The sequence below is a fragment of the Marmota flaviventris genome, unplaced genomic scaffold, assembly GCF_047511675.1.
Source record: "Marmota flaviventris isolate mMarFla1 unplaced genomic scaffold, mMarFla1.hap1 Scaffold_973, whole genome shotgun sequence".
Classification (NCBI taxonomy): Eukaryota; Metazoa; Chordata; class Mammalia; order Rodentia; family Sciuridae; genus Marmota; species Marmota flaviventris.
The window spans coordinates 34,356-61,044 of NW_027288452.1; the positions used below are offsets into that span (position 1 = coordinate 34,356).

The 26,689-nt window shown below is 35.3% G+C and overlaps 1 protein-coding gene across 1 annotated transcript; it reads right to left on the reverse strand.

Moving 5' to 3' along the window:
- On the reverse strand, positions 1 to 26,689 carry LOC139704537 (amine sulfotransferase-like). Its single transcript, XM_071607297.1, has 7 exons — positions 26,627 to 26,689; positions 15,368 to 15,519; positions 13,552 to 13,760; positions 10,167 to 10,293; positions 9,253 to 9,347; positions 2,149 to 2,335; positions 1 to 163 (listed from the first exon to the last, which is right to left on the reverse strand). Exons 2-7 carry the CDS (start codon positions 15,507 to 15,509, stop codon positions 42 to 44), a joined length of 882 nt encoding a protein of 293 aa, XP_071463398.1. The 5' UTR covers positions 15,510 to 15,519; positions 26,627 to 26,689; the 3' UTR covers positions 1 to 41.

Genomic DNA, 26,689 nt, shown 5'->3' on the forward strand with positions numbered 1-26,689 from the left:
GATTAGAGTTTACATGATTCTTTTATAGTTTGATTAGAATTCTACTCCTCATTTATATCCCAGACGAACTTGAGGGGAAAGTCTTTCATTTCCCTTTGGAATATCTGGTCAAATCTTTCATTCTGCTCCACAGTAAAATGATGTTTCCAATCTCCAATGGTACCTAATGGGATATGAACATGAATGTCACTTTGGTGAATAAAGAACACTTCATGTTAAAGACTGCCTCAACCATTTGAACCCATGTGTCCCATTGTCCCAGATGTGGAACCCCTGTCAAATTTAAATGGAGCAACCAATATACCTATTTTTTAACTTTCTAATAATATGTGAATATTATTGTGTTCACAGAATTTAAAAATTGGAAATTAATGGGTTAATCTCTTTTCAACCAAGCTAAATATTTGTTCAGATCCACAGGATTGGAGACCTCATCTTTTCTTACACAGGAATGATTGAATAAAGAATCTAGGAACAAAATAATGCAGTAAAGAGATTTAAAATTTACTTCTCCATATGTTAGCCTTTCCCACTCTGTGATCCTTAGGAATAAAAAAACTATAAAGATATGAATACATTAGAATTTAAAAAGTATTTTAATATATATACTCCTGTATATATACTAAGTGAACCTCATACTAAGTGCACCACATTTATCAACTGTAATATAATTCTTACTAAAACCCTCCAAGATAAGTATTTCTTTCTTTTTCAATTTGAAAAAAAAAAAAAAAAAACTCAAGTATTTTCAACCTATAAAATCAAAGTCATATAGAGCACCAGAGCTTCTCTTTCTGCATCTTTTTTTTTTATACAAGATTAAACCATCATTATGCCATTCTTTTTCGTGGGGGTGAGTACCGGAGATTGAACTCAGGGGTACTCGACCACTGAACCACTCCCCACCTCTATTTTGTTTTTTATTTAGAGCCAGGATCTCACTGAGTTGCTTAGCACCTTGTTTTTGCTGAGGCTGGCTTTGAACTTGCATTCCTCTGCCTCAGCCTCCTGAACCGCAGGGATTACATTATGCCATTCTTCTTAAGTGAAAAATAACTTGGCATTTCCAGCTATCAGGTTCACATGTATAGACATTATTATTGGCCTTTGGAAAAGATAACAAGCTCTTAGGGATATGAGAATTGCTTTTTATCTACTGTAGCTGAGGAATTAAAAGGGAGAATTTATAATAAATGTCATCAAAAAAAGGAATTTAAAAATATATCAATATCTAGGGCAATTTCCATAGGATGTTTATACAATTGTTCATAAATTAATATCCATCATCCTATTGGTAAATTATGAGCCAATTATGACATAAAATGTGAATAAAGTAGAAGTGAAATGTTTAGAATGTTTATACACTAAATGATTAAATTAAAAATTAACAATTTGAAGCCAGGTGTGGTGTTGTATGCTTGTAATCCCAGCAGCTCAGGAGGCTGAGCAGGAGGATGTTGAGTTCAAAGCCAGCCTCAGCAAGGGTGAGGCTCTAAGCATCTCAGTGTGAGACCCTGTCTCTAAATAAAATACCAAATAGCAGCTGGGGATGTGGTTTAGTGCTTGAGTGCCCCCGAGTTCAATCCCTGGTACTACTATACTACTACTACTAATAATAATAATACTTTGAATTTAAAGGGTATCAGTTACAAGGGAAATAATATTCATTCTTGACAACTACTTCAAGCATGTAATAAGATCACAGTAAAAACGATTTCAAGGATTTTTTGAAGTAACTGAATTCATAGCAGATAGCACTAATAAGATATCACTCTTTGTGATGACACATGGTAACACAGTAATCCAAACCTCCTCCCAGCACAGCAAAACACACATTAAGTTTACTCCTTAGATTATTCTAGAAGAACAAAGGGAAAATAAGGATTATTGTTCTTCTCATTTAATATACCTGACGAGGCTCATGTGACTTAGAAATAAGGCAATATTAATTAAGCAGTTTGTATACTAAAACACTTAGGTTTCCTGAAAACCTCTTCAGACCTACTCTCAATTAGATGCTTAATTTCTCTAGGTTCCAAATGTCACTGTTACTTGGAGAGACATAATGGAAGCACTTATTATTTCTCCTAGGTATCAAGGACTTGAATGACAGCTTACATCTTGCTACTAAGAACTACTGAATAGTACCTTTCCGCAGAAAATTTCCTTCGTTGTTTCTCACTCCCATTTCCTGTTTTACAATATCATCATAATTTGCTTGTGGATTAGTCTTCATGTTCTGAAATGAAGCCTGTTTCACAACAGTATCCACGACTTCTTCACTAAGTTCTTTCTCAAGAAATCTACAGATTTTCAACACTGCACTTCTGAGGTCCTGAAAGAGTCATGAGTATGCATGAGTTACAGCCAAACACACAACATTTTCATATTCTAGTGAAATTGATTGCTGGAATGCAAAGAAGTGTCATCATATGAACCATGCAGTTTGTTATGAAAAGAGAATGGGGAAACAAACTGACATGATTATCTCAATTGATGCACAAAAAACATTTAACAAAACCCAACATCTTTTTATGATGAAACTCTCAATAAATCTGCAATGGAAGGAATCTACGTCAACATGAAAAAGTCTTATATGGAACAGCTAACAGCAAACTCAACTAAGAGAGAAAGATTTTCATCTGAGATGTGGAGTAAGTTCAACTCCATTTTTCCACTTTAATTTATCATGATACTAGAAATACTAGCTGCAGCACCTAAGCAATAAAAACAAAAAAGGTACTGAAATAGAAAATAAAGCAAATGAAGTGGTCCCTGTTAGCGCATAAGATTATCTTTTACATTAAAAACCCCAAGTACACTCACACACACACACACACACACACACACCAAAACAAACAAAAAATAAAACAAAAAAGACATTAGAACAAAGAAATTTAAGTTGTAGAATAAGAAACCAAATATCTTAAAAGTTCTACTACCCAGAATACATAAAGAATTCTTACAAATCAACGAGAATAAAAAAATCAGTCCAATTAAAAATTGGCAAAGGATTTCTTCAAAGTAGATATACACATGTCCAATAAGTACATGAAAAGATGCTCAGTATCACTAATCATTAGGGAAATGCAAATCAACCACAGTAAGGTACCACTTCACACCCATTAGGAAGGCTATTATTATTTTAAAATTTTAAATATTTTATTTATTTTTATTTCAATATTTTTATTATTAAAAATAAACCACATCAGACAACAATAAGACCAATGAATCAGAAAAATTAAGATTTATGCATGTTGGTAGAAATGTAAAAATGCTGCAAATGCAATGGAAATAGTATGAACCTAAAAACAGCATTACAATATGACCCAACAAATCCACTTCTGTGTATGTACCCCCAAAATTGAAAGTTAAAGTCTCAGAGAGAGATTTGTACACCATGTTCATACATCATTATTCACAATACAGAATATAAAAGTGATGTGTATGTATGTATATGTATTAGATACACAAATACAATGTAGTACATATGTACATTGGAATATTATTCAGCCTTAGAAGGAAGGAATTATGCTACAAATGCATGAACCCTGAAGACATTATGGTAAGTTAAGTTAAATGAGCCAGTCAAAAAGGACAAATACTGTATGATTCCTCTGATATGATAGTCTAAGACTAATCAACTTCTTAAACACAGAAAGTAGAATGTTTTTATACAAGGCCTACAAGGGGTTGAGAGTGGAGAATGAGGGATTATAGCCTTGTGAATATAGAGTTTCAGTTTTGCAATATGAATTCATTTTAGAGTAGGAGAGTGGTGATGTTGGCACAAGAATATGAACATACTTCATGACACACAACTGTTCCCTTAAAAAATGGTTAAAGCAGGCTGGGAACGGTGGCTCATGCCTGTAATCCCAGGGACTCAGGAGGCAGAGGCAGAAGGATGGTGAGTTCAAAGCCAGCCTCAGCAATTTAGCAAGGGCTAAGCAACTCTGTGAGACCCTGTCTCTAAAAAAATACAAAATAGGGCTGGGGATGTGACTCAGTGGTTGCGTGTCCCTGAGTTCAATCCCTGGTATCCGCTTCAAAGTCGTTAAAGTGGCATATTTTATGTCATGGATATTTTATCACAAGTAAAAAATACACTTTATGTCATCGATATTTTATCACAAGTAAAAACTTCAGTGGGAGGATAAAACCTAAACAGAATTACTATAGGCAATAGTACTTTAACTGGAAAAACTGTATCTCAAAGAGGTTATAACAATTTTCATGAGAAAGGAACTTTTCTTTCAATTCAAGAAGCAAAGATTTCTTTTCTGGATAAAATTTAAAAAATGAGCCCCCAACTAAAGAAACCTGAAACCCCTAACCCTATGAAATGTGAACTTCAAAGTGCTTGATACACTATGTGCTCACAAGAAATGGAGATGGGTTGGCAGGTTGGGGACAGAGGATACAGGGCCTTGCTAACTTCCTGAGTATGTTAGCTGTATTCTTGTAGGGGAAAAAATGTAGTGTGAGAGGATGAATAAAAATAACAGGTCCACAGAAAATGCTCAGGGGTTACTCCAGTTGAACTGGGCTAATTGGGCTGTGCAAAATAACCACACAAGGGACACAAATACCTTTTTCTTTGGGGTCGCTGTGATGGCTCCTCTGACCTTAAGGGTCCGCAGGAAGAGAGAGAGTGCACATGCCCTGACCCCTTTTATTGAGGAGAAGCTATTCAAATGAGGCAACGGGTCAGGTTTCAGGGGGCTGAGTCTATGTTCATGATGTCCACTGTCAGCAGGTTTACTGACACCTGGGTAGGCCACACCCAAGGGCAGAGTAAGAGAAGGGGACACACACAAGGCACTTCCATGGAAGATTCTATCCTAAACAGGGCAAGGGGTTATATTACAAAAGAACAGGTGAGCATAGCTTCACCCATGGGGCTGTAGCAAGACACACCCATGCACGAAACACCAACCCTTGAACCCAAGAAGGGTGGGGAAAGCTCTGCCACATTTCTGTGATTGAGTGCCTCAGCACCCAGCAGAGGAGTGTGACTCAGTCATGTGCAAGGTTGGTCTCCCACACCACAGTTATTAACTTATTTCTACACCAAACTTGGGTGCAGAAAAAAATAATAAAATTAGGATATAAATGAATACAAAGGGATAAGAAAATGTGAACAAGCTCTAGCATAAAAAAGACAATAAAATAGAACTATCGATGTCACAAATGTAGAAATTATCCGAAAGAATTTCAAAACAGCTATACTTGTCACATACAAGGAAATAAGAGATAAAATTAAAGTCTTTCCCTCAAAGCCAACTATTATTAACCAAAGAATCAGATAAACCCCCAGCTTGTTAATCGAAATGTAGACTTTAGTGAATAATTTTAATGGAAGATGAAACACAGATTGTTTTAGTCAGGTTTTTCGTTGCTGTGACCAAAAAAACCTGACAACAATAAACGTAGAGGAGGCAAAGTTTTTTTGGTGGCTCGCGGTTTCAGAGGTCTCAGTCCATAGACAGCCGGCTCCATTCCACAGGGCCTGAAGTGAGTCAGAATATCACGGTGGAAGAATGTGGTGGAGAAAAGCAACTCAAGACATCACACCAGGAAGCAGAGAGAGCTCCAATCAGCTCATGACATTATACCACAAAGGGATATCCCTGATGACCTACCTCCTCCAGCTCTACCCTACCTACCTGCCTAAAATTACCACTTAGGATATTAATGCCCTGATTAGATCAGGCCTTTTATCATCCTATCATATATCATCCCTAAACTTTTCTTTCATAGTCTCACATATGATCTTTTGGGGGACAAGTCATAATTAAACCATAACATGGATTCAGAGATTATTTTCTAGGTCTTGCTACAGTCTTGTACTTTGGCCAGTTCTTCAGAACACCAGCCATTCCCTAATTCTACTACCAATTACTATCCAAAATTCTGAGCCATATTCCACAAAATGGTTTTTCATGTAACACAACGGGCAGCTCTCTTCTTTACCACTGTATTTGTGGGGTCTCCAAAGACAACTGCCCCACACCCTTCAGGTATATATGCATCTCTTTCCTAGAGGCATCAGCCAGTTCCAATATGTTGAAGGAAAAGATAACAGGATGGGAATGATTAAATCTCTCATATTAGACTCCCCCCAAAGGGGAGTATCATTTCTCTTAAGATAAAGTATTTCCAGAATTTTTACATTTTAAAATAAAATACATATATGAAAATGACACGCATTCCAGAATCCCCCAATAAACACCCTTTCCTCATTTTAAACCTTGTCCTTCCCCTAATGGTAACCTCCATCCTCATTATATGATAATGAATTATTGGTCTTCTAACTTGACTTTTTCCACCTAAATATGAATCTTTAAACATTATAGTTATAATTGCTTCTAGTTCAATTATATACCACTCGACTCTACTTGTGACAGGAAAGTAGAAAATAATCCTGCATAGTCATTAAGGTTCTAGGGCTACTACTACTAATTAAGTGAGAAATGTGAAAAATCCTCTGAGAGAAACTGCCCTGAGTTTATACATTTTGCTGGGTTTATCACTGGAGAAGCAGGCATGGGCAGTGTTTCGTAAAACTGCCAAGACATTTCCAAGGGAAGCAACAGACAAAGGAAGACTCCAAAACGTATTCCAACTTTGATGAATACCTAATGGTTTTTTAAAAAAAATATTGTTTGAATGTTGATGGACCTTTATTTTATTCATTTATTTAAATACGTTGCTGAAAATAGAACCCAGTTCCTGACACATGCTAGGCAAGCACTCTACCAACTGAGCCACCACCCCAGCCCTGAATATCTAATTTTTGACAACATTGTGAGGTTTCTCTAGAAAGAGCTGTAAAGCGGAAAACTTGAGTTGACCAATGTCTATATTCCTTCTCTCCTTTACTTCCTTACTCCATCCTACCCCAATCAATTTTATCCACATTCATTCTTCTCATACATTCTTTTGTTCTTTTTGGTATTGGGAATTGAATCCAGGGCCCCTTAACCACTGAACCACATCCCTATCCCTTTTTATATTCTATTTTGAGATAGGGTCTCATTGAGTTGCTTAGAGCCTCACTAAATTGCTGAAGCTACTTTTGAACTCTCAACCCTCCTGCTTCAGCCTCCCAGGCTACTGCCATTATATTCTTTATAGTGATGATGTTCAAATTAATGGCATTAATATCTAAAGGCAGAAATCTTTTTGAGTTTGATTTGTATTTTTCATTTGTTTCTCACTCTATTCATTTGATTTCTTCTAAATCACTTTAATCTTCACAGGTCAAAAACAATGTCATATTCAAGCTCCTCTGATCCCCCTCTAACCCAACCCTGCCTCAGAGTGCCCTAAACACCTTCACGAATGAGACCACTATCTGCACACCTGCACCAACTGGAAATAAAGGAAGCATCCTTGATACCTCTCTCTTTATCATTTGTACTTTGTACAATCCCTTTTCTTTTTACATCTTAACTGTGCCTCAAAACTCTGTATTCTCTTCATTCATAATGACATTACTCCAATCCAAGGAAGCACTGATGTTCAGTGGATTAACACACTGGTCTGTGTCTGGACTGGATTAGTTATACTCACTATTTTTTCTTTTTAATTCATGAATGGGAATAACATTCAAAAATATAAATCATATTCTATGGCTACCCCTCTTAATAATTCTTTTAGAGGCTCTTGACTACTTTTAACTTTAAAGAAATCACTCTCATTAACATAGTCCACAGATCTTATAAAATCTGGCTCCTACAAAACCCCTCTATATTAATATTTCATCTCTTCCACATTGTTCAAGTTCTTCCCTTAGGTCTTCAAAGGTCTCATGCATTTTCCTTTTTTCTTATAAGTCTCTCCCATTTCTTTTCTTTCTGTTCGCTCTTATTTATTTATTTCAGGAAAAAAAAAGACCTTCACTTTCAACTATACTAGATACTCTCAGTACATATGCACATTGACATTATAGTTAGACTTTTCCTTAATAATTTCACTTATTACTTTTGAACTACATATACTAGCTTGGTGAGTACCTGTTTTCCCTGATAGATTATGAGTTCTGTTTATAAAAAATTCAGTCATCTATTACTCATGATTCAGTGCCAGTCACAGAGCAATCATTCAGTGATTGTTGAAGTAACTGAATATATGATGTATTAATGAATCCACATACCAACCAGAGTCCACAGAACAATAAATTTCAACTATCTTGTGTTTGAATTACACAAAGTTTTCAGGCAGTTTTGAAACTTTCACCAGCATATAAGCATCCTATGACTTCACATGAAGATTCTCTTTAAAAAACAGGAAGAACATGCCTCACAGGCCTCACCCTCATCTATAGCAACAATTATCCTGTCTTTGAAGTGGCTTCTTCCCCCATTGTCATGGTGTTCCTTGATGAACTTTCTTAAGTACAAGTACCATGGAAAAAAGTTTGTTGTATGGTGTATCCTCAAAAAAAAAAAAAAAAAAAAAAAAAAAAAAAAAAAACCCACTAAACTAAAAACAGAACTACTGTATAATCCAACTGTTACATTCCTGGGTATATATCAAAAAGAAATAGAGTCACCATAGAAGAGACAACTCACATGTTCATGTTTATTGTATCACTATTCACAATAGATAAGGATTCAGCCTAGGTGTCTATCAAAGATGAACACATAAAGAAAACATGGTGCACACACACACACACACACACTGGACTATTATTCAGATATAAAAAATGAAATCTTCCAGCAAAATTCATGAACTGAAGGAGATCATGTTAAATAAAATAAGCCAGACATACAAAGACAAGTAGTGCAAGAGGCACACGTGAGAACAACAACAAATATGGACTGAAACTAGAATCATGAATACTAGTGCCTGTGAAGGGTCCAGGGGGAAGGGTAAGTAAGAGTGGAAGAAGGGAGATTGTATATGATCAGTGCATGTTGCATGGTCATATAGAAATCAGATAACAAAACCCATTAATACGTAATTAATATTAATAAAAATGATTTACAAGATTGGTATCCTAGATATTTGAGGTTGCCTTTATTTCTACAGTTTTTAAATGATAACCATGGTGACTGTGTGTAGTGAGAAGACACCCTTGAGGAAAACCAGTAATAATTAATGGATAAGCAGGAAATTAGACCCCCCACTTACCCCCCAAAAGCCTACGAAATATGTATGAAAATGACTAGGAGAATGAGTTTTACTGAAACCAGGAGAAAAAAGGTTTAAAAATAGAATTTTAAAAAATACTTCTTATTTTACCTTTTTCATATCTTCATAGCTCATGAACAGAATATTGAAGTCATGTCTGTGTTCATACCAGCCTTTTATGTGATCAAACCAACGACTTCCCACCACTGTGCAAAAAATAATTAGTAAGAAGGTAAAGATGTTGCACTTATTGAATAGCAAAGTATTCTGTCTTTTCCTCCTTATGGTCACAAAAACAAAAATAAAGGCCCCAACCACTGAACATCTATATTACTGTTTTGAAATGATTACTGCTTAGGGGAACAATCATGGTTTTCATAGAGAAGTGATCATGAAAAGTGACTTTATGGATGTAGGAAGGCAGCAATGAAGAAATGAGAAAGCCCCTGGGTCTAAGTTTAAATCAGATTTCTTTAAAGCAATTTCCTCCACTTTCCTATATCCACCAGAAAACACACATGTCCATTTTTCTTCTCATTCTCTAAGATTTCTGGATAGCAAAGCTACCTGTTTACAATGAGACAAAACCTGAATGTAATCTTTAAATGAGTGAGATCCTGATACTTCTCACTACAAGTCCCTTGCAACCTTCAATCCTCATCAGTAGTGGAGTGATAAACTCCACCATGGCCCTAGAAGGCTTACCACAGGTCCAGGAGAGAGTACACAAACACCCTGATCATTAGTGATTCTGGAATGTATTGTTTTAATTATATTTGTAGCTAGTTTAAATTGATAGAATACGTGTAAGCCTCTTATGGACTGGTCAAAATATTTTCCAAACAACATGCCTTTGAAAACTTGACAAAACCCACATGGTCCTGGCAAGGAATGGAAACGCCACTGGGTGGCAGACTAAGTTGATATGTCATAGTAACTACTCAAGAGCATGCATTGTACAATTGCCCTTTTCCATCTCTCTACATATCTTTCCTAAGTTTCTTGATAAATAAACTCATAGTTACCTTGTCCATCTAGAAACATTTTTATATAATTCTCAAAAGTTTCAGAATTCTTTAATATAGCCACCCAATTTGAATAATGAAAAAAGGAAACCAAAACATCTTTAGGATTTCTGTAGATATAAAGAATCTGCAGGAAGAATTAGAAATAATATTAACAATTCCAGCATATTATTTCAAGTTTTTAACAGTTGCATCATATTCATTAGCTGAATGAATCATAATCATCTTAATCCATTCTTCTAGTCATGGAAAATTAGGTGTTCCCCCAATTTTTCTCTATTACAAAAAGTGTTGAAATAAATTCTTTTACTTATAGGACAGAAACTGTATAAAAAAATTAATATGAAAATACCACTAATGAAAAGTTGAACCAAAAAAAGGCCTTTCACAGAATACACAATAATTATTGTCAATAACCTATCAAAACAGGCTTAATCTCATTAGTGAGTATGGACATGTAGGTTAAGATCACTTTAACATACCTCTTCATAAATAACACATTGAAAAAATTTAAAAGTCTGATATGTATCATTACTAGGAGGAAGTCAAAACATGTCCATTAGCAATTTAGCAGGAACTGATACACCTGCTTTCTTAAGAAAATATAGTCCCCATCCCATAGAACTGAAAATCCTTGTACTTTTGGCTTTGCAGTTCCCTTCTTGGATGTATATTATAGGAAAATTCCTGCATATGTGCCCAAAGGCCATTCTCAAGAACATTCATAGCAGCAAGTAGTGATATGCAAATGCTGGAATATTCTAATTTTTCTATGAAGAGAAAGTACAGATCTGATAGAACTACTTTCAGAAGTTATATTATGCAGCAGTGAAAATGGCATTTCAAATCAAGAACAAACAAGAGCATGTGGCAAAATCCCAGAGATTTAGAGAATAAGGAACAAAATGAAATTAAGTAAAATTGTAGGCCAAATGATTTAACATGATGGCCCATAATTTGTTTTCAAAGACCAACAGAAAAGGAACCTTTGTCCACTGATGATCATAATAGAAAAACTTCAATGGAAAAGTTCCAGTAAATCTGTAAGTATTTTGATTTAGCCACAATCATAGTAGAACACTTACAGAGAACTGTCTTTAACATAACAATAAAAGCAAAAATAAATTTATAAAATTGATTATTAAAATTTTATTTTATTTAGTTTTTAAAATTTGTATAAGTACCCAACACAGAAAGTTTATCTCCTTTTCTCATGTATGAAACATATTACATGTTTGAAAACTGATCATGCAATTGACAATTAACTTTTAAATAAAATCCAAAAATTAGAATATGTAAACATCATTGCCCATGATAGAAAACTATACAAACACTTTTAAACTAAAAAAGTCTCAAGAGAGCTGAAACCAATTATAAAAGTAAAACTGAAATAACAGAGTTTTAAACATTAACAAAATCATATCCATAGTTATACTAAAAGTGATATTCATTTTAAAATGTTAATATTGACAAATATAAACACTGGAAATAGGTAAACTGAACATTTAATTAAAGAAGATAGAAAGACATATACTAAAATGAGATAATAATTAAAATGAAAGTATACATCCAGAAAAAAAGCTAGTTCCTCAGAGGGTGAAAACCTAGTAAAATAGAAAACTCGTTATATCCTGAAAACTCTAAAAATAAGAGAATATAAAATTTTTATCTTTGCAGCATGAATGCAAATATATAACCACAAAATTGGAGTAAATTGACGAGATTATTAAAAAGTTATACTTTTTTCAATGTTAAATATCTACAAGTGGGTAAAAAGAATAATAAAAGGTACATATTGATGGTATTAAAGTAGACCTGATAAAATAGAGACATAGAATGAAGCTCCAAGAATGTTGGTATATTGCAATGTTTGTTTTCCCAGAAAAAAATCTCTCTTAAATTAAAATCCACATTTGATAAGCGTTGTGGAACTACGCTATATTGTAAAAAGTAGATAGAAAACTTTGCCTTATCAGTTAAAATGTACAAAACAGGGAGGAACTGCTACATAATCAGCAGAAGTACCTATTTTTGGAATAAAGATTGCACACTGAAGAGAGAGACAATGAAAATTTAGCATATCAATATATAGACTTCAAAATAGTGGAGATACTCAAGTCAAAGATTTAAGAAAATATTCTGTGTCAATTAGTATCTCTTGGGACAAGTATAATGCAATATTCATATCTCATATAATAAGTAGTATAAGATTTAATTTATAATCCTAAGAAGGTTTTAATATAGCCAGGCTTGGTGACTCAAGTCTGTAGTCCCAGCTACTTGGGAGGCTGAGACAGGAGGATCACAAGTTCAGAGCCAGCCTCAAAAAGAGAGGTGCTGAAAATATATAACCACAGAAATGAAATGAAAGAATGAAACCCTGTCTCTCAATAAAATACAAAATAGGGCCGGGGATGTGGCTCAGTGGTTGAGTGATCCTGAGTTCAAGCCCATGTACCTCCCCCAAAAAGGTTAAAAATAATGTTAGCTAGGAGGGTATTTACATAATCTTTGTTGTTGGTGTTGTGTTTTCTTAGTAAATCACCAGAACCAGAAGTCAGGAAAGAAGTATTAACAGTTGGGTTACATAAGGTTAAAAGTTTTAAGCCGTTTTTCAGAAAAGTCTTTTCTTTTTAAAGGGGAAGACTGCCCCAAGTAAATATTCCACAAAACAGTAAATAAGACAACCTAAAGACACAGGGGCAAAAAATAAAAAGGATATTTAAAGGCCTATAAAATATATAAAAAGATAATCTTATTAAAATTGAAAGTGAAATTCGCTCAAAAATGAGATTACTTTCTTACTTAGCATATTAGGCAAATTTGAAAATTCCCATTATTAGTAAGCATGTGAGGACAGAGGCATTCCTACATGGTATTTGATGAAGTATGATTCATATATTATAAAAAGCAGGTAGGTAATCCCTGTCAACACTTAAAATATTAGACATTTTAATTTGAAAACTTCAAATTAATTGAAACATGGCATGAGAAATAAAGTGCAAGTCTTTATAGGAATGTTTATGACAACACAAGACATCCATTGGCTGAAACTTATCTGTCCATCAAATACACATTAATTATTGCAAAGCCACACAATAAAATTCTATGAAATCATAAAAAAGAATGGCATTTTATGGCCAATGTGAAAGAATTTTTGTTATATGCTATAGAATAAATTGCAAATTATATCCACAATTGCTTATTACAGGCATAGTTTTTAGGACATTCATATATTTTTATTGTGGAAGGCAATATCCTAAACATAATTTGGGGAATCTACTTAAAGCAGGTTATTTTGCTTTTGCAAAAAAAAAAAAAGAGAGAGAGAGAGAGAGAGAGAGAGAGAGAGAGAGAGAGAGAGAGACTAAGCTCTATGACATACTTTAGCTTTTTTGTTCTTCAGACCTTTTGGAACTAAATAATATGGAAGATGAGAACTGAAGATTCGAGGGGATGGTATTTTGGTAAAGTCCAAATTATGATTATTGTATTCAAAGAAGGGAGCTCTATCTATTGTTTTGATGTCTTCGGTTCTGTTACGATGCCCCTCAAAATAAATCAAGCTTAGTATCTGCTGAGTCCAGATGGTACCTGAAAAAATAAATCATCTTGTTTTCAAACTCAATTAGTCATTAAAAATTAACTCAACAATAGTGTCATTCACCATAATCATTTGAGCTTTCTTTTCTTTTAAACACTCTAAGTATGCTAACAACTTTGTCCAACTTTCATTTTTGTCTCTATGAAACTTTAAAGTTAATAAAGATAAAATCAAAGACTCTAAATTCCTTTGTCACTTGAAGAGCTGTGTTTGTTCTGATTCCATGATAGTAATGATTTAGATTAATTCTGCCTCTCCTTCTCTGTTTCCTGCTCCATGTTAGGTCCTTTTTCGTGTTTTTAACTTTTCCCTTAACTTATAATAATTCTACATATTGATGGGGTAGAGTGTGGTATTCCACACATGCATACACCCTGTACTATCACATCAGGGAAATTAGCATTTCCTTCTCTGTGTCATTTCTTTCTGTTTGGAGTCTTCGAGCTTATTCCTTCTGTACTTTCTTACAATATGTTATTGGTTACTGAGTCCCTTTTGACTATATTTTGTGGGTACCTGTTTTTCTTTCATGAAATTCCTTTTTCAGAACTTTACCCTTTAGAATTATAGACAAATTAACAAAATTATAGCGAGTTCACTTTCCCCTCCTTTTCTCTTTACCATGTAAGGTGGTTTTGTAAACTATTTAAGCATCCAAGGATGTCAGGAAATAGCAGAACTTGACATGAGTGTATATATATATATATATATATATATATATATATATATATATATATATATATATATCATTTTATTCACTTGTTTGGCCTAATCATGTATGATCAACTTCTTTGTGGTGTTCTGGGGAAACCACACTATAAATAAGCAAAACATTGTATGTAAAATCTTAATAACTACAGCTTTACTCCTTAGTCTGCATGGGCCACTCTAAAAACTCAAACCAAGCCAAGCATCCCGCCCTGCTGAAGTAGAAGTCACTATTACTATTATTAGTACTTGTTTAGCCCAACAGGATTGTGTTTTACCACTTCTTTGTAATGATTATCTTCACAAATCTCAAAATCATTCTTATTTCATTTTCTAGTAGAACTTACTGGTTGAAAACGTTTTTGAGAATCTTCAGTGGAACTCAGCTGACATGGAATACTTCTCAAGAAAATGAAACATCTTAAAACATGTATAATTATGGAAGATAAATCTTCCAACTCAGGAAGCATTTACAAATTAGAGAAAAGATGAGTTTGGACTGTCTCAGGTCTGTCCAACAGACCAAGCCAACAGGTCAGCCTTTACCCAGTACCTGCTCATGGCTCAGTATTTGGTTTCTTTATATATATATATATATATATATATATATATATATATATATATATATATATATATATATATATATATATATATTAACAGAATTGACAATATATCTATTGCAAATGAGCTTTGGTAGTATAGATTTGAGATTTAGCTAACTTTTTTTCTGATTCCTAATGGATATATAAATGTAGGTCAGGCTGCTGTTGATGTCTGAGCACATTTACATACACAGAGACACAATCACACACACACACACACACACACACACACACACATACCAAACTTTGGAAAAATCTACTCTCATGAGGCCACTCTTTACACTTACCAGATTTTGGATAGGTAACTATGAAGACATCATCATCTCTAATTTCAAAATCATCTGCACTTCGTACTATATGCATTTTAACTAAAGACCTTTCAAAATTGTAGCCTTTAAATTCAAATAAGTATTCCTCTGTGTTGTCCATAATTTTTCACCTACAAGTGCAAACATATAATATCAAGTTATTTTAGAAGTGAATAATAGTTATTGAGTGGTCAACATATGCCTAGCACTATTGCAATGACTGATGTGTATGAACATATTAATGACACTAACCACAGCACATATATGAATGATTTAAAACTTCACAAAACACCAACATTGCTGTGTTGCTAGCATCAGTGTTTTAAAGATGAGGCAGCAGAAATGCTGAAAAGTGAGACAACTCTTCTTAAAGGTCCATGAGGAACAGATACCATGATCCTCAACATAGAGAAGAGGAATTAACTCAGAGAAGTCAACCAAATTATTTAAACTTGTCCAGCTAGCTGAACTGGAAAGATTGGAGAAGGGATAATTTGGCCAGAGAATTCATAATTTTTATCCAGAAATTCTTAGTGTTTTACATTTTTATTGCTTATATTTTTTGATTGTTGTAGAAATAAGAAATTCTTCAATGGATATTCTTTTATTTCTAATGTTTTTCTAGAGTATGCATAACTCATTGCGTCTGAAAGAAACTTCTGAATTAGGGATCTGAGATGCTGTTGAAAGTGAAAAATGAAAATGCTTTGCTCTTTAAATTGTTGTTACTTCAGAAATGCTGCCCTCGTAGTTACAAGTTACTTCATGAAAGTTATCCTAGTTTACAGTAGGAGATTTTAAAATCAGAAATCATATGAATCTCAATAATAAACTAAAACAAAAATGGAAAGCAAACAATGTAAAGACAAATATAATTAAAATTTTGTAATGAGAACAAAAAGGGAGACATAGAGGCAAGATGCAAAGGGAGGAAAGATGGCAGAATGGCCAAGCTGCCATATATATTTATTTATATCCATAGGTTACTTCAGGTCATTGGCATCATTAGTACATATTGTTCATTGTATTACAGACTTAGCAACATTATGCAGCTAATCCTCAGCTACATACTAAATTGCAATGTGCAATGTTAGGTGTTTTATGTAGCTCTCAAGAAAGTCCACTGTATAAAGTTATTGTTATGTGGAGAGGTTTAGGCTCAGTGAAACATTGTGTTTGTCCCAGGAGCTGTGTGCCTGAGATCAAGGTCTAGGCTAATAAGACTCTAGGGGCATTGCCACAGCAGCTATACATTGCACATGTATTCATTATCTTACTAGTTCCTAGGAGAAATTTCAGGGCATTCTAAGGGTGGGAAACAGAGTTCCAGTTACCCTCTCTGAGTGTGCTCACAAGAGGAATGCTTCCATGTATATTTCCATGGTCAAAATACCTACAAAATTCAGACCAGCCAAGCATTTCTATTTGCTCTTCCTGAGAAATCTTTTCTTGAAGGTTACATGATTGAGACAATCCCATAAGTTCTAATAGTAGATTTAGAATCAATATAGATTTCAGGTTTTTTTTTTAATTCTGTGCATGCCAAGAAACTGAATTTGCTAAAAAGCTGCAAATATGGCTTTGTTTAAATTGTATGTCAAGAAATAACATTGAGTTCTTTACAAACAATCCAAGTTAACTGATCAATAGGAGGAATTCAGAGTTTAGTCTTTTCCAGAATAAGAACAGAAAATGATTAATGTTAGACTCACCTGGGTGATGCCTTCATGACTGGTTTCTTGGCTACCAAATGAAAGATAAAATTAAGGCCCTACTAAGCTGCTAGAGGTTTCCCCTCATTAAGTTGACATCTAGGAAACATGAAATATTGAGTCCTGGGGACAGAAGAGCTGGGCTGATGCATCAAAAGATTGTTTTCAATGCAGGCAGATGGAGAGCTATTTTGATATTGACATCCTGCATTTCCTAGGAAAAACCTTGGAGAATTCAGCCTTCAAATTGTAGTGAGGGAGAATTTATACTGCATCACATGGATAAACGGAGAAGCGCATAGTAGGAGATATAAGTTGAGGAGAAAGCCAAAAGTGAAGTGTGATCCCTACCACATCCTTCCTAACCGCTAGTAACACCATCCACACACCCTTTGAAATTTCACAAAGGGTTCCAGAAACTATGAGTGATGAGAAAGAGCATCAGGCAGCATCTACAAACATTCCGAATTCTTCTATTTAGTCACTCAACTGTCAGTCTGAGGGGAGAGAAAATTTTGAGAGCTCTGGTATCACAGAAGCAAAGGAAAAAGCTGCATGTGAAGAGGATTCAGGTAGGTGCCGTCTGGCTACCCAGTATAGTTTGCATGTCTTTGATGCATGTAGGAGAAGGAAATTGTGTAAGTAGCAAGCCTTTCTGTGTCTCCTTCTTATTCCTTCATGGAAGTCCAAAAGAAAAGGGGTGAGGGTGTTCATAGATAATTATGGAGAAAAGGAGGTCAATACAGATATTTGTCTCTCATGCAAAACAGGATGAGAATTGACAATGGCTCAGAAACTATTCTGTTACTCACTGTTGAGATCAGCTGCTGAAGGAAAACCAGCTCTCACAAAAATTTTAAGCTGACAGGAACTGCTCTGTCACTGAGGAATAAATAGTCCTATGGAGTTTGTTTTGGCCAGTGAGTAGTGTTCTAGAACCTGACTGAGTAACTCAGCTCTTATAAATTGGGTAAGATTTTGTTGACACTGTGGAAAGCATATCAGGTTATCCCAGGTTTTTTTTTAAAGGGATCAAACCTTTGGAGATACTTTAAAAATTTCAGAATAAGAGAGGGCACATTTACTGAATTACAGCAATTATGAAACAAACAAAAAAACACATTCGAAATCTTCAAGGACAGCTTCCTTGTACCTGAATGATGGTTAAGTCTGTCTTTCCAGCCCATCTCAGGGGCTGGTGATCATTCTTAAGATCTTTCCTTGCATAATCTCACCCAGTTTGTTTCTTCTGTTGTTTGACTGGCAGTGGCTACAGAAGGCTCTAGGGGTTATATAAACTTACAAGTGGGTTATATAAACTCGAAAAGAACATAAATTTGTTTTCCAGTGCACATAGAGTTTGCCTTTTCTAATCAATGTGCCTTTATTCATTTTAATGATAGATGTTAGCTTTTTGTTTTCCACAAATAACTATGATTCATCTCAGGTCTTTCTAACATTTCTCATGGAAAATTGAGTCATTCCTCAGTCTTTTGTTGCTCATAAAATCTGCTCTTAGATAATGATTATCTAATGATTGATTTTCAAGTTCCCACTACATACAGAATTTGAACCTAGGAGAGATCTTGAATCTTTTCAAAATAAAATTCCTTCTGGTTAGAAAGTAGTGTGTAATCTGAGGCTAATTTCAGTTTATAAATATTAAACCTGTCTCTTATTCCTCATGATATTTGTCAAATTAGAGTTTCTAAAATAGTCCATTTTGTGAAAATAAATACAGCATGAAAAGTAGAAATCAATAGGAGTATTCTATTTATTATTATGACAGGCTCAATAAGAATTTCTTTTATTATACAAATTTTAATGAACCGAATGTATAAGGGGGTCTTTTGAGGTTCTTGGAATCTTTTGCCTTCCTCTCTTCCCTCTTTTTCTCCCTGACTCCCAATAATTATCAGCTGTGAGACATCTAGACCAGTCAGTAATAACAGCCAAGTGAATAAGACAGCTGCTTCCATGAGCAGAGGCAGCATTTTGATTCCCTTCTTCCCTTCTTGCTAGATGTTATGTGCATCTAGCAAGTAAGGCGGCCTGAGAGGAATCCAGAGCAATGGCTGAGTGCAGAGGTGGGGCAGGAAAGGATAGATGTGGGACATCTTGTACCACAGTGTAAAGATTTACACAAAGAATAATGAAAAAGTCAAAAGGACACCAGAGCCAGCTTGCAGGTATCACATCTGACCACTTCAAGAACAATTCGAATTTTGCAATACATAATCATAGAATAGATCACAACCTTTTCAGTACAATAAGGAAATGTGAGTTTATATAAAGGTAAGACAAACCTTACTGGCTGAGACATACATTAAAAGTTTTAGGCCTTTCAGGACAAGGGGCAAGAACAAAATAGTATTCAGATGTTATCAACAAGAAAGAAAAAAGTCCCTAATTTTTTCTAACAGATGCAAAGATAACACTAATTTATAACAGTTCTTGTCAATACATGTGTAGTAAAATTAGAGTGCACTCATTTTGGAAGGGGAGTGTGATGTTAGGCAACTTTATTTTCTCTGGGCACATGTGTTCAACTGCTTTAATCAAAGTTCATTTACTTGAATGAACAGCAGGAAACAGCCTACCTTGCTTGACTCACAAATGAATACTGAGAAGTTTGTTTACAGCATCATTTTCATTTTTCCTTTTTTTTTTTGTAAAAAAACATGCATTTAAAAAGTATTACTATATCCTCTTTCCAAAGACTAGACTCTTTAGTAGGCCTCACCCATTAAATCTCATTAAATTTTTTTTACCAAAAAAATAAAAAATAAAAATAAAAATAAAAATGAATCTGTAATCAAAGTCAACATCTTAGTGATTCATTTGATAGTCAAGCAGGGCAGACTATTTTCTGATGTTGAATCTATGAAACCATGTTTAATATTTTGTCCCATCCTATCAGATGTGGAACACCTATAAAAGCTTAAATGGAGCAAAAAATATAACACTTTCAATAACTTTAGTAGCCTGTGTTGAAATATTTGCAAAACTAAGAATTTGGAATTTGATGGGTTTTAAGCTTCTAAATGTTTCTAAACATTTCTTTCTTGTGACTTGGGAATATTGTGATGATTGCTTAATCTGATAATGGTGATATACACTATGTTCTTTAGCATTTGGTAGCCAAATGGGTGCTTTGCCAACTTCCTTAATAAGAGGTAATCCACACTCCGTGTTTCCTTAAAAATATTCATAATACACCTTTCTCTTCTAGCTTTTACACACTGAGTATGCACTGGTGATTTTAAAACATTAACTAACTACCAGGGTATGACAAAACACCTGCCACATGAAGCACTGTTGTGTTACAATGACATCACTGTGACTTGTAGTGCGATAGGCAACAGTGCAAAGCAATGTTCATGTAGACAGCCAGGTGTAGTTTCTGCAACAATTGCTCAAACTGACTATGTAATACAAAAGTGATCAGAGACATATTAAATGAATGACCATAACATTTTGAAAATGAAACTTCATGAAATTACACTGAAATTTAGAGTTCATATAATGTTTATGTGAAAAAAATTATTTTAATTCTTTTCCATTCATGAAGGAAAATCATTCTTCCTTCACAGACTATATAGAAACAGATGATGGGATGGATTTGCCTCACATCTGTAGATAAAATATCTCTGATGGATACTGGTAAAAATGAAGGCATGATTAAATATGTGAGAAGGAAAAATATCTCTTTGGACTGAAATATCAAGAAGTAAATATAGAAGAAATAATGGGAGGGAATGCTTGAATGAGGAAAAGGTTATTTACATGTATTCAAAGCATGTACTGTCAAATAATTAATTTTTATGTAATAAAGTGCAGAAGAGTCATTTTACTAGGTAAAACCCAGATAGACACCACTTTAACCAATTTAATCAAAGTAGCATCCCTAATACTGACATTAAGCCAACCTACATTTCTCCTGTTGACCACTGAGAGCACATTGAATTCAGGGCATTCCTGTCAAAAAGTTCAACCTTATTCTATCATGAGTAAACATCAGAAAAACTCATTAATACCCATTATGCCATATACTATTTTTAACAATGCCAAAAGGAGTAAGCAAGCAGGACAGAAATGATTTGAGAATAAAGGAAACTAGCTAGACATGACAATTAAATACAAAGCATAGTCTGGCACAATGGTGTACACCTGTAATTTCAGTGACTTGGGAGGCAGAGGCAGGAGGATTGCAAGACTGAGGGCAGTCAGGAAGGTTAGTCAGACACTGTCTCAAAATAAAAAATAGAAGAGCTTGCTGGTGTACTTATGTGTTACAGTGCCCCTGGGTTCTATACCCAAGACCACAATATAAATAAATTAATAAATATGCATGATGTTGCATTTGATCCTATCACAGAAAAAAAATCTATAGGATATTGTTGTTACAACTGAACATTTTAAAATATATATTTGTAGTTTATATAATAGGACTGCATCAATGTTGCATTTCCTGCTTTTGATAATTGTATTATGTTTATTTTAGATAATGTCATTATTCTACGGAAATACCCATATAAGTAAATAGAAATAAAAGGACATGATTTTAGTCTCAAAATTTTTTTAAACATTTAGTTTTTAGTTGTAGGTAGACATAATACCTTTATTTTATTTTTATGAAGACAAATTATGCTTTTATCAGTAAATATAGAAAAAGTATTTCGCAAAATCTCATGCTCGCTCATTTTGAAAAGAAACTCCAGCAACTTAATATTGGAGTGGGACTTTATTTTATGATAAATATCTTTAAAAAATAATGCCTACATCTAGCATTGTACTTAATGGTAGAAAAATAAATTATTTTATCCTAACAGAAAAGTAAGAATGTGCCTTTATCACTCCTATTGTACTACGTGGTCTAGATAATACAATTACACAAGTAAAGGAAATGAAATGTATACTTGTTGACAAGAAAGAAATAAAACTGGTTCTGTTCATAAATAATGTGAATATTATTTAGTGAAAAAGGTAATGTGCTATGAAATCATGAAAAGACAAGGAGGAGATTTAAATGCAAAAGGTGCAAAAAGATCAGTCCAAAAAGATTAAATACTGTGTAATACCAATTATAGCATATTCTGGAAAGGGCAACAATAGAAATAGTGAATAGATTAGTGGTTTCCAAGGTTTGGGTTAAGGAAGAGAGGTTAACACGTGGAGCACATAGGATTTTTACTGAAACTATTCCGTATGAACTTTGAATGCTGGACTCATGATGCATTTGTCCAGACTATAAAACAAATTCAACATGAACAATGAACCCTAATGTAAACAGTGGACATTAGTTAAAAATGCTGTATCAATATTGGTTCATCAACTATGACAAATATGATGATTAGCTTGCAATCTTTTTATGTTATAGAGGACACTTGGAGCTTCCTTTCTCCCTCACTCCATCCTACTTAAACTGAAGCAAAATTCCTAGGCTGGTATTACGGTTTGGATATAAGGTGTCTCCCAATAAGCTCATTGCAGTACTCAATACAGGAATGCTCAGAGGTGAAATGATTAGATTATGAGAGTTGTAACCTATTCACTAGACTATTCCATTTTATGAAATAACCTCTGCCCTTTGCAACAGTTTTTTGAGTTTACACCAGTTTTCTCATACTAAATAAGAGACTATAGACTGAACTTCTGAAGATATGAGCCTAAAATAAATTTTTTCTCCTCTAAGCTGTTCTTGTCAAACATTTTATCACAGTGGCAAAAAGCCATCTAACGGAGCAGGAATGCCATATCAAGGTTTCATGGTTTCTTTTTAAGCTGTTCATCCTTCACATTTCAAGTTTTTCAATTGGATCTTCTTATGTAAGGAGATTCTTCACTTCTCTGTATCACTCATGGTGCTGGGTGTCCTTGATGTAATTTGAGAATCATCAGCAACATCAGCTAAGACTGTAGTACTTACTTCTGGGGAAATACCTGCCCTATGTGATGTCCTGGGGTTGTGCCCAGTTTTTCTCTTCATATTAAAGAAAGTATATTATCTTCCAGTATCTTGTCTCCTCTTTGGGGCCTGTCAGCCAGGCCCTGCTGTGAGTATGAGGCCAGTTTTATCAGACAAACTGTTCTGCTACTCATGACAAAGTCTGGTTGTTCTCCTATTAAACATAATCAATCTTACATAACGTTAGGATTAGACAAGACCACTCTGTGGCCATGATGGATCAAGACAAAACAATATCACTCTGTTGACAAAAAGCAGTTTTTGTTTATTGTTTTTTGTTTTATTTCTGTTCTGGGCAAGTTAACTTTTCAAGGACACCTGGGAGGGGGAGAGCTTTTTCTTTCCTTTCTTTCCTCATCCTGCCAGCTGTTACCATGGAGCCTAGTTGATAACTCCCTTATCTTAGAAATGTAGCCATCACTGTGAAGCCCAGCTCAAGGCCAGAGGCCTTATTTACATATTTTGTGAAAAACTAGTAAGGGAGTGTCTAGCTTTTGGAGCACTGATTTTTCCAGCCAGTGGCCAAGTAAAACAGGGCAACACGAAAAAAAGGAAGTTTATCTACACTGAACTCTTTTATAGGGATTCTTTTGCTGAAAGTCCTAAAATCAGCCATGGTGAAGATTTCTGGAGAAGGTCAGTTAAGACTTTTTGTGGGCCTGGGTAGGGAGGGGGAAGACGGGGAAGGCAGGGCTGAGAGCAGCTCTGGTGGATCTGAGAATGAGGAAGGAGATGTAAAAGAATAATGGGAAAGTGGTTTGGGATTTTCCTAGCAAGGAAAACTTGAGCAGTTGAACAGGTAGAGCAGAGGGGAAGACCAGAGTGAATATCCCAAAAAGCCTGTAAGGGACTTTAATTCTTAGTAACCTGTTTTCAGTGATGACAAAGCAATGTTAAAGGCCATTTTCATCAGGTCTCTGATACGGGGGTCTGAGGGCTCTACTCAGCTTGTTTGAGTTTTGAGTTAGCTGGCAAGAGGACCTGGTGGGTCTGAGTGTGGGCACTGACAGAAGAGAGGAGTGAGTGGGGGGAATGGCAGCTTGTTGTATCCCTGAGGCATATTGTTCTGCAGTCCCTGCGAGCATCCCCATGGTAAGGGGAACTACAGGAGTAGCATGTTGATTTCTTTCTGCCTGTTCGGATCCAATGTGTGCTTTCTCTTTGTTGAAGCATCTTTTTCTTTTAGAATTTTTTTTTCTGGTTATACTTTGGAATAATTTCTGGAAACCTTAGAATCTATAAACAAATTATTGTACTTTGATAAGAAAAATATCAATAAAAATGTAGTTTAAATCCTTAGATGTTTTGTAGACAGAATTATATTTGTTAGGGTAGAGAGAAAAGATGGGGGGAGGGGAGGGGAGGGGGATAGCAGAGGATAGGAAAGGCAGCAGAATACAACAGACACTAGTATGGCAGTATGTAAAAACGTGGATGTACAACCGATGTGATTCTGCAATCTGTATACGGGGTAAAAATAGGAGTTCATAATCCACTTGAATCAAATGTATGAAATATGATATGTCAAGCACTATGTAATGTTTTGAACAACTAATTATTAAAAAATGAATAAATAAAAAAGAATTATATTTGTTTATCATGTTTTGAGTTTGAACAATAACTTTGAGAATTAGAAACTACTTGAAGATTGTATTTTCACTTAAAAGCAAATTTATAGTAAATACATTTATCTCAAATATCTGTAACTGAAAAGGCAGAGTATCTGATGAATGTACGTATAAAACATAAATTACGAGTTTTCTGTTAAAAAAAAAATTAGGCAAATATATATTAACTAAACAATTAGACATGTACTAATTATTTTACAGATTATATTAAGAATAAGGACATAACTTATAATTGTATTAACTTTATGTAATCACGTGGTTTTTAAAATACTTGGATCCATTTCAATTTATTTTTACCTAGGAGTGCACTTTTTATGTGATGTCACTTGATGTAACTGAAATAAGATCCTTGTGTATACATTTTTATTTTTTATAGTCAGGAATTAGAATAAGGGTTTTTTTTGGTCATTACAGGAACATTGCTGGCTTTGTTCCTGTGGCGAGCAAATGCTTCTCCATAACCTCCAAAATTAAAGTTAAATACAAACAAGCATGTTAGATATCTCTTATTAATAGATTATTTAGTAACACAACTATAAGAAAAGCCAGGTTATCTTTTTTTAATTTTTTTTTTTTTTTTTTTTTTTTTTTTTAGAGAGAGAGAATTTAGTTTTTGGCGGACACAACATCTTTGTTTGTATGTGGTACTGAGGATCGAACCCAGGCCGCACGCATGCCAGGGAGCGCGCTACCGCTTGAGCCACATCCCCAGCCCCAAAAGTCAGGTTATGTAACTCAGAACTAACTTAAATTTAGGGCTGCAACATAGAAACCTGTGGAATTAAATTTTGTCTGAAAAAAATATCTTTCGTTAGCATTTACAGATAGGCATTCTTAAAAATATGGGCTCTGGGCAGCTCTGGAAGCAATCTGAAACAGAAAATACAGGTTAGTGATTGGAAGGCGGGACTAGAAGTTCTGTCTGAGTGACTGTGGAAGAATCAATTAGAAGCCCACCAAAGTGTGGGAGGTGGGACCAGGAAACTTGCTCTTTCCGCCAGGCACCCCATGGTTACCATGGTGAGGCAAACAACAAGGAGTTGGCTGCCCATTGTCCGGGCAGGAAGAATCGCCAGGACCAAAGCCCTCCAATCTGCCAAGGTGCATGGTTGATGGGCAAAGCCCTGAAGTAACTCCTTGAGATCACCTGGATCCCAGGGATACCAGGCTGCAGGGCGATTACCACCTGGATTAATATTAACAGGAAATAATTGATATGGCCCTGAACTAAGCTGTGAGCGGGGTTCTGACTCCGTGTGGAGCCAGCAACCGGTAGGAGACTTTGAGCCCTTAGAAGGGAGTACAGCCTCGGTCCGGAGTTCAGATATGGTGGAGGAAGGGCAGAGGGTGACCTGCCAGGGCTGCTGGTGGATGCTTTAAAAGGGTTCTGAGAGGATTCAGAACTAGGTAATGGAGGGTGGAGAGAATTTCCCTGTCTAGGAGGCCATGGAGCAGCATCAAAGGGGTCCAAGGGTCCTGCATTTTGGCTCTCCCCGGACTCCTCATCGCCCCTTTCCCTTTTAGGACTGGCTTCAGTTGAAGGTGTGTGGTCAGGGTCTCCTAGGGGAATAGATCTTGTCCCGAGTGCCTCCCTTAGCTGCGGGCCCTTGACCTCTGGTGTGGAACACGACCTACTAGGAGGGCAACAACTCTTAAGGGCTGACAGGATGGGATAAACTCCAAGAGGAGGAATTTCACCCCGATTAACCTGGGCTTTTCGGACCAGCTGTTCAATCCTATCCCAGGTCTCCCAATCAAATAAATTACTCTCTGGTAGCCAGGAAGCAGCCTTAACCATAGTCTCCCAGGTCTTAAACGCCTGAGTGTCAGAAATCTCGAGACCTCTACTCTTAAGGAGGATTCCGAGGGATTGAAGGGAGAGATCATTTTTTGAAGAAGACTGCCCCAGAACTTATGTGGGTACACTCACCCGTAGACTGATTGCTCATCAGCGAAGTTCCCTCCTCACATGGGGCACCAGCTGTCAGAACTG

Bases quoted from the DNA above. Each gene is read 5' to 3' on its own strand.
- LOC139704537 (XM_071607297.1), bottom strand. From the start codon at position 15,509: ATGGACAACACAGAGGAATACTTATTTGAATTTAAAGGCTACAATTTT. The intron at 2,336-9,252 runs GTAAAATAAGAA...TGACTCTTTCAG, and splicing joins GCTATGAAGATATGAAAAAG to GACCTCAGAAGTGCAGTGTT. The intron at 164-2,148 runs GTACTATTCAGT...ATATCCCATTAG, and splicing joins AGGAAATTTTCTGCGGAAAG to GTACCATTGGAGATTGGAAA.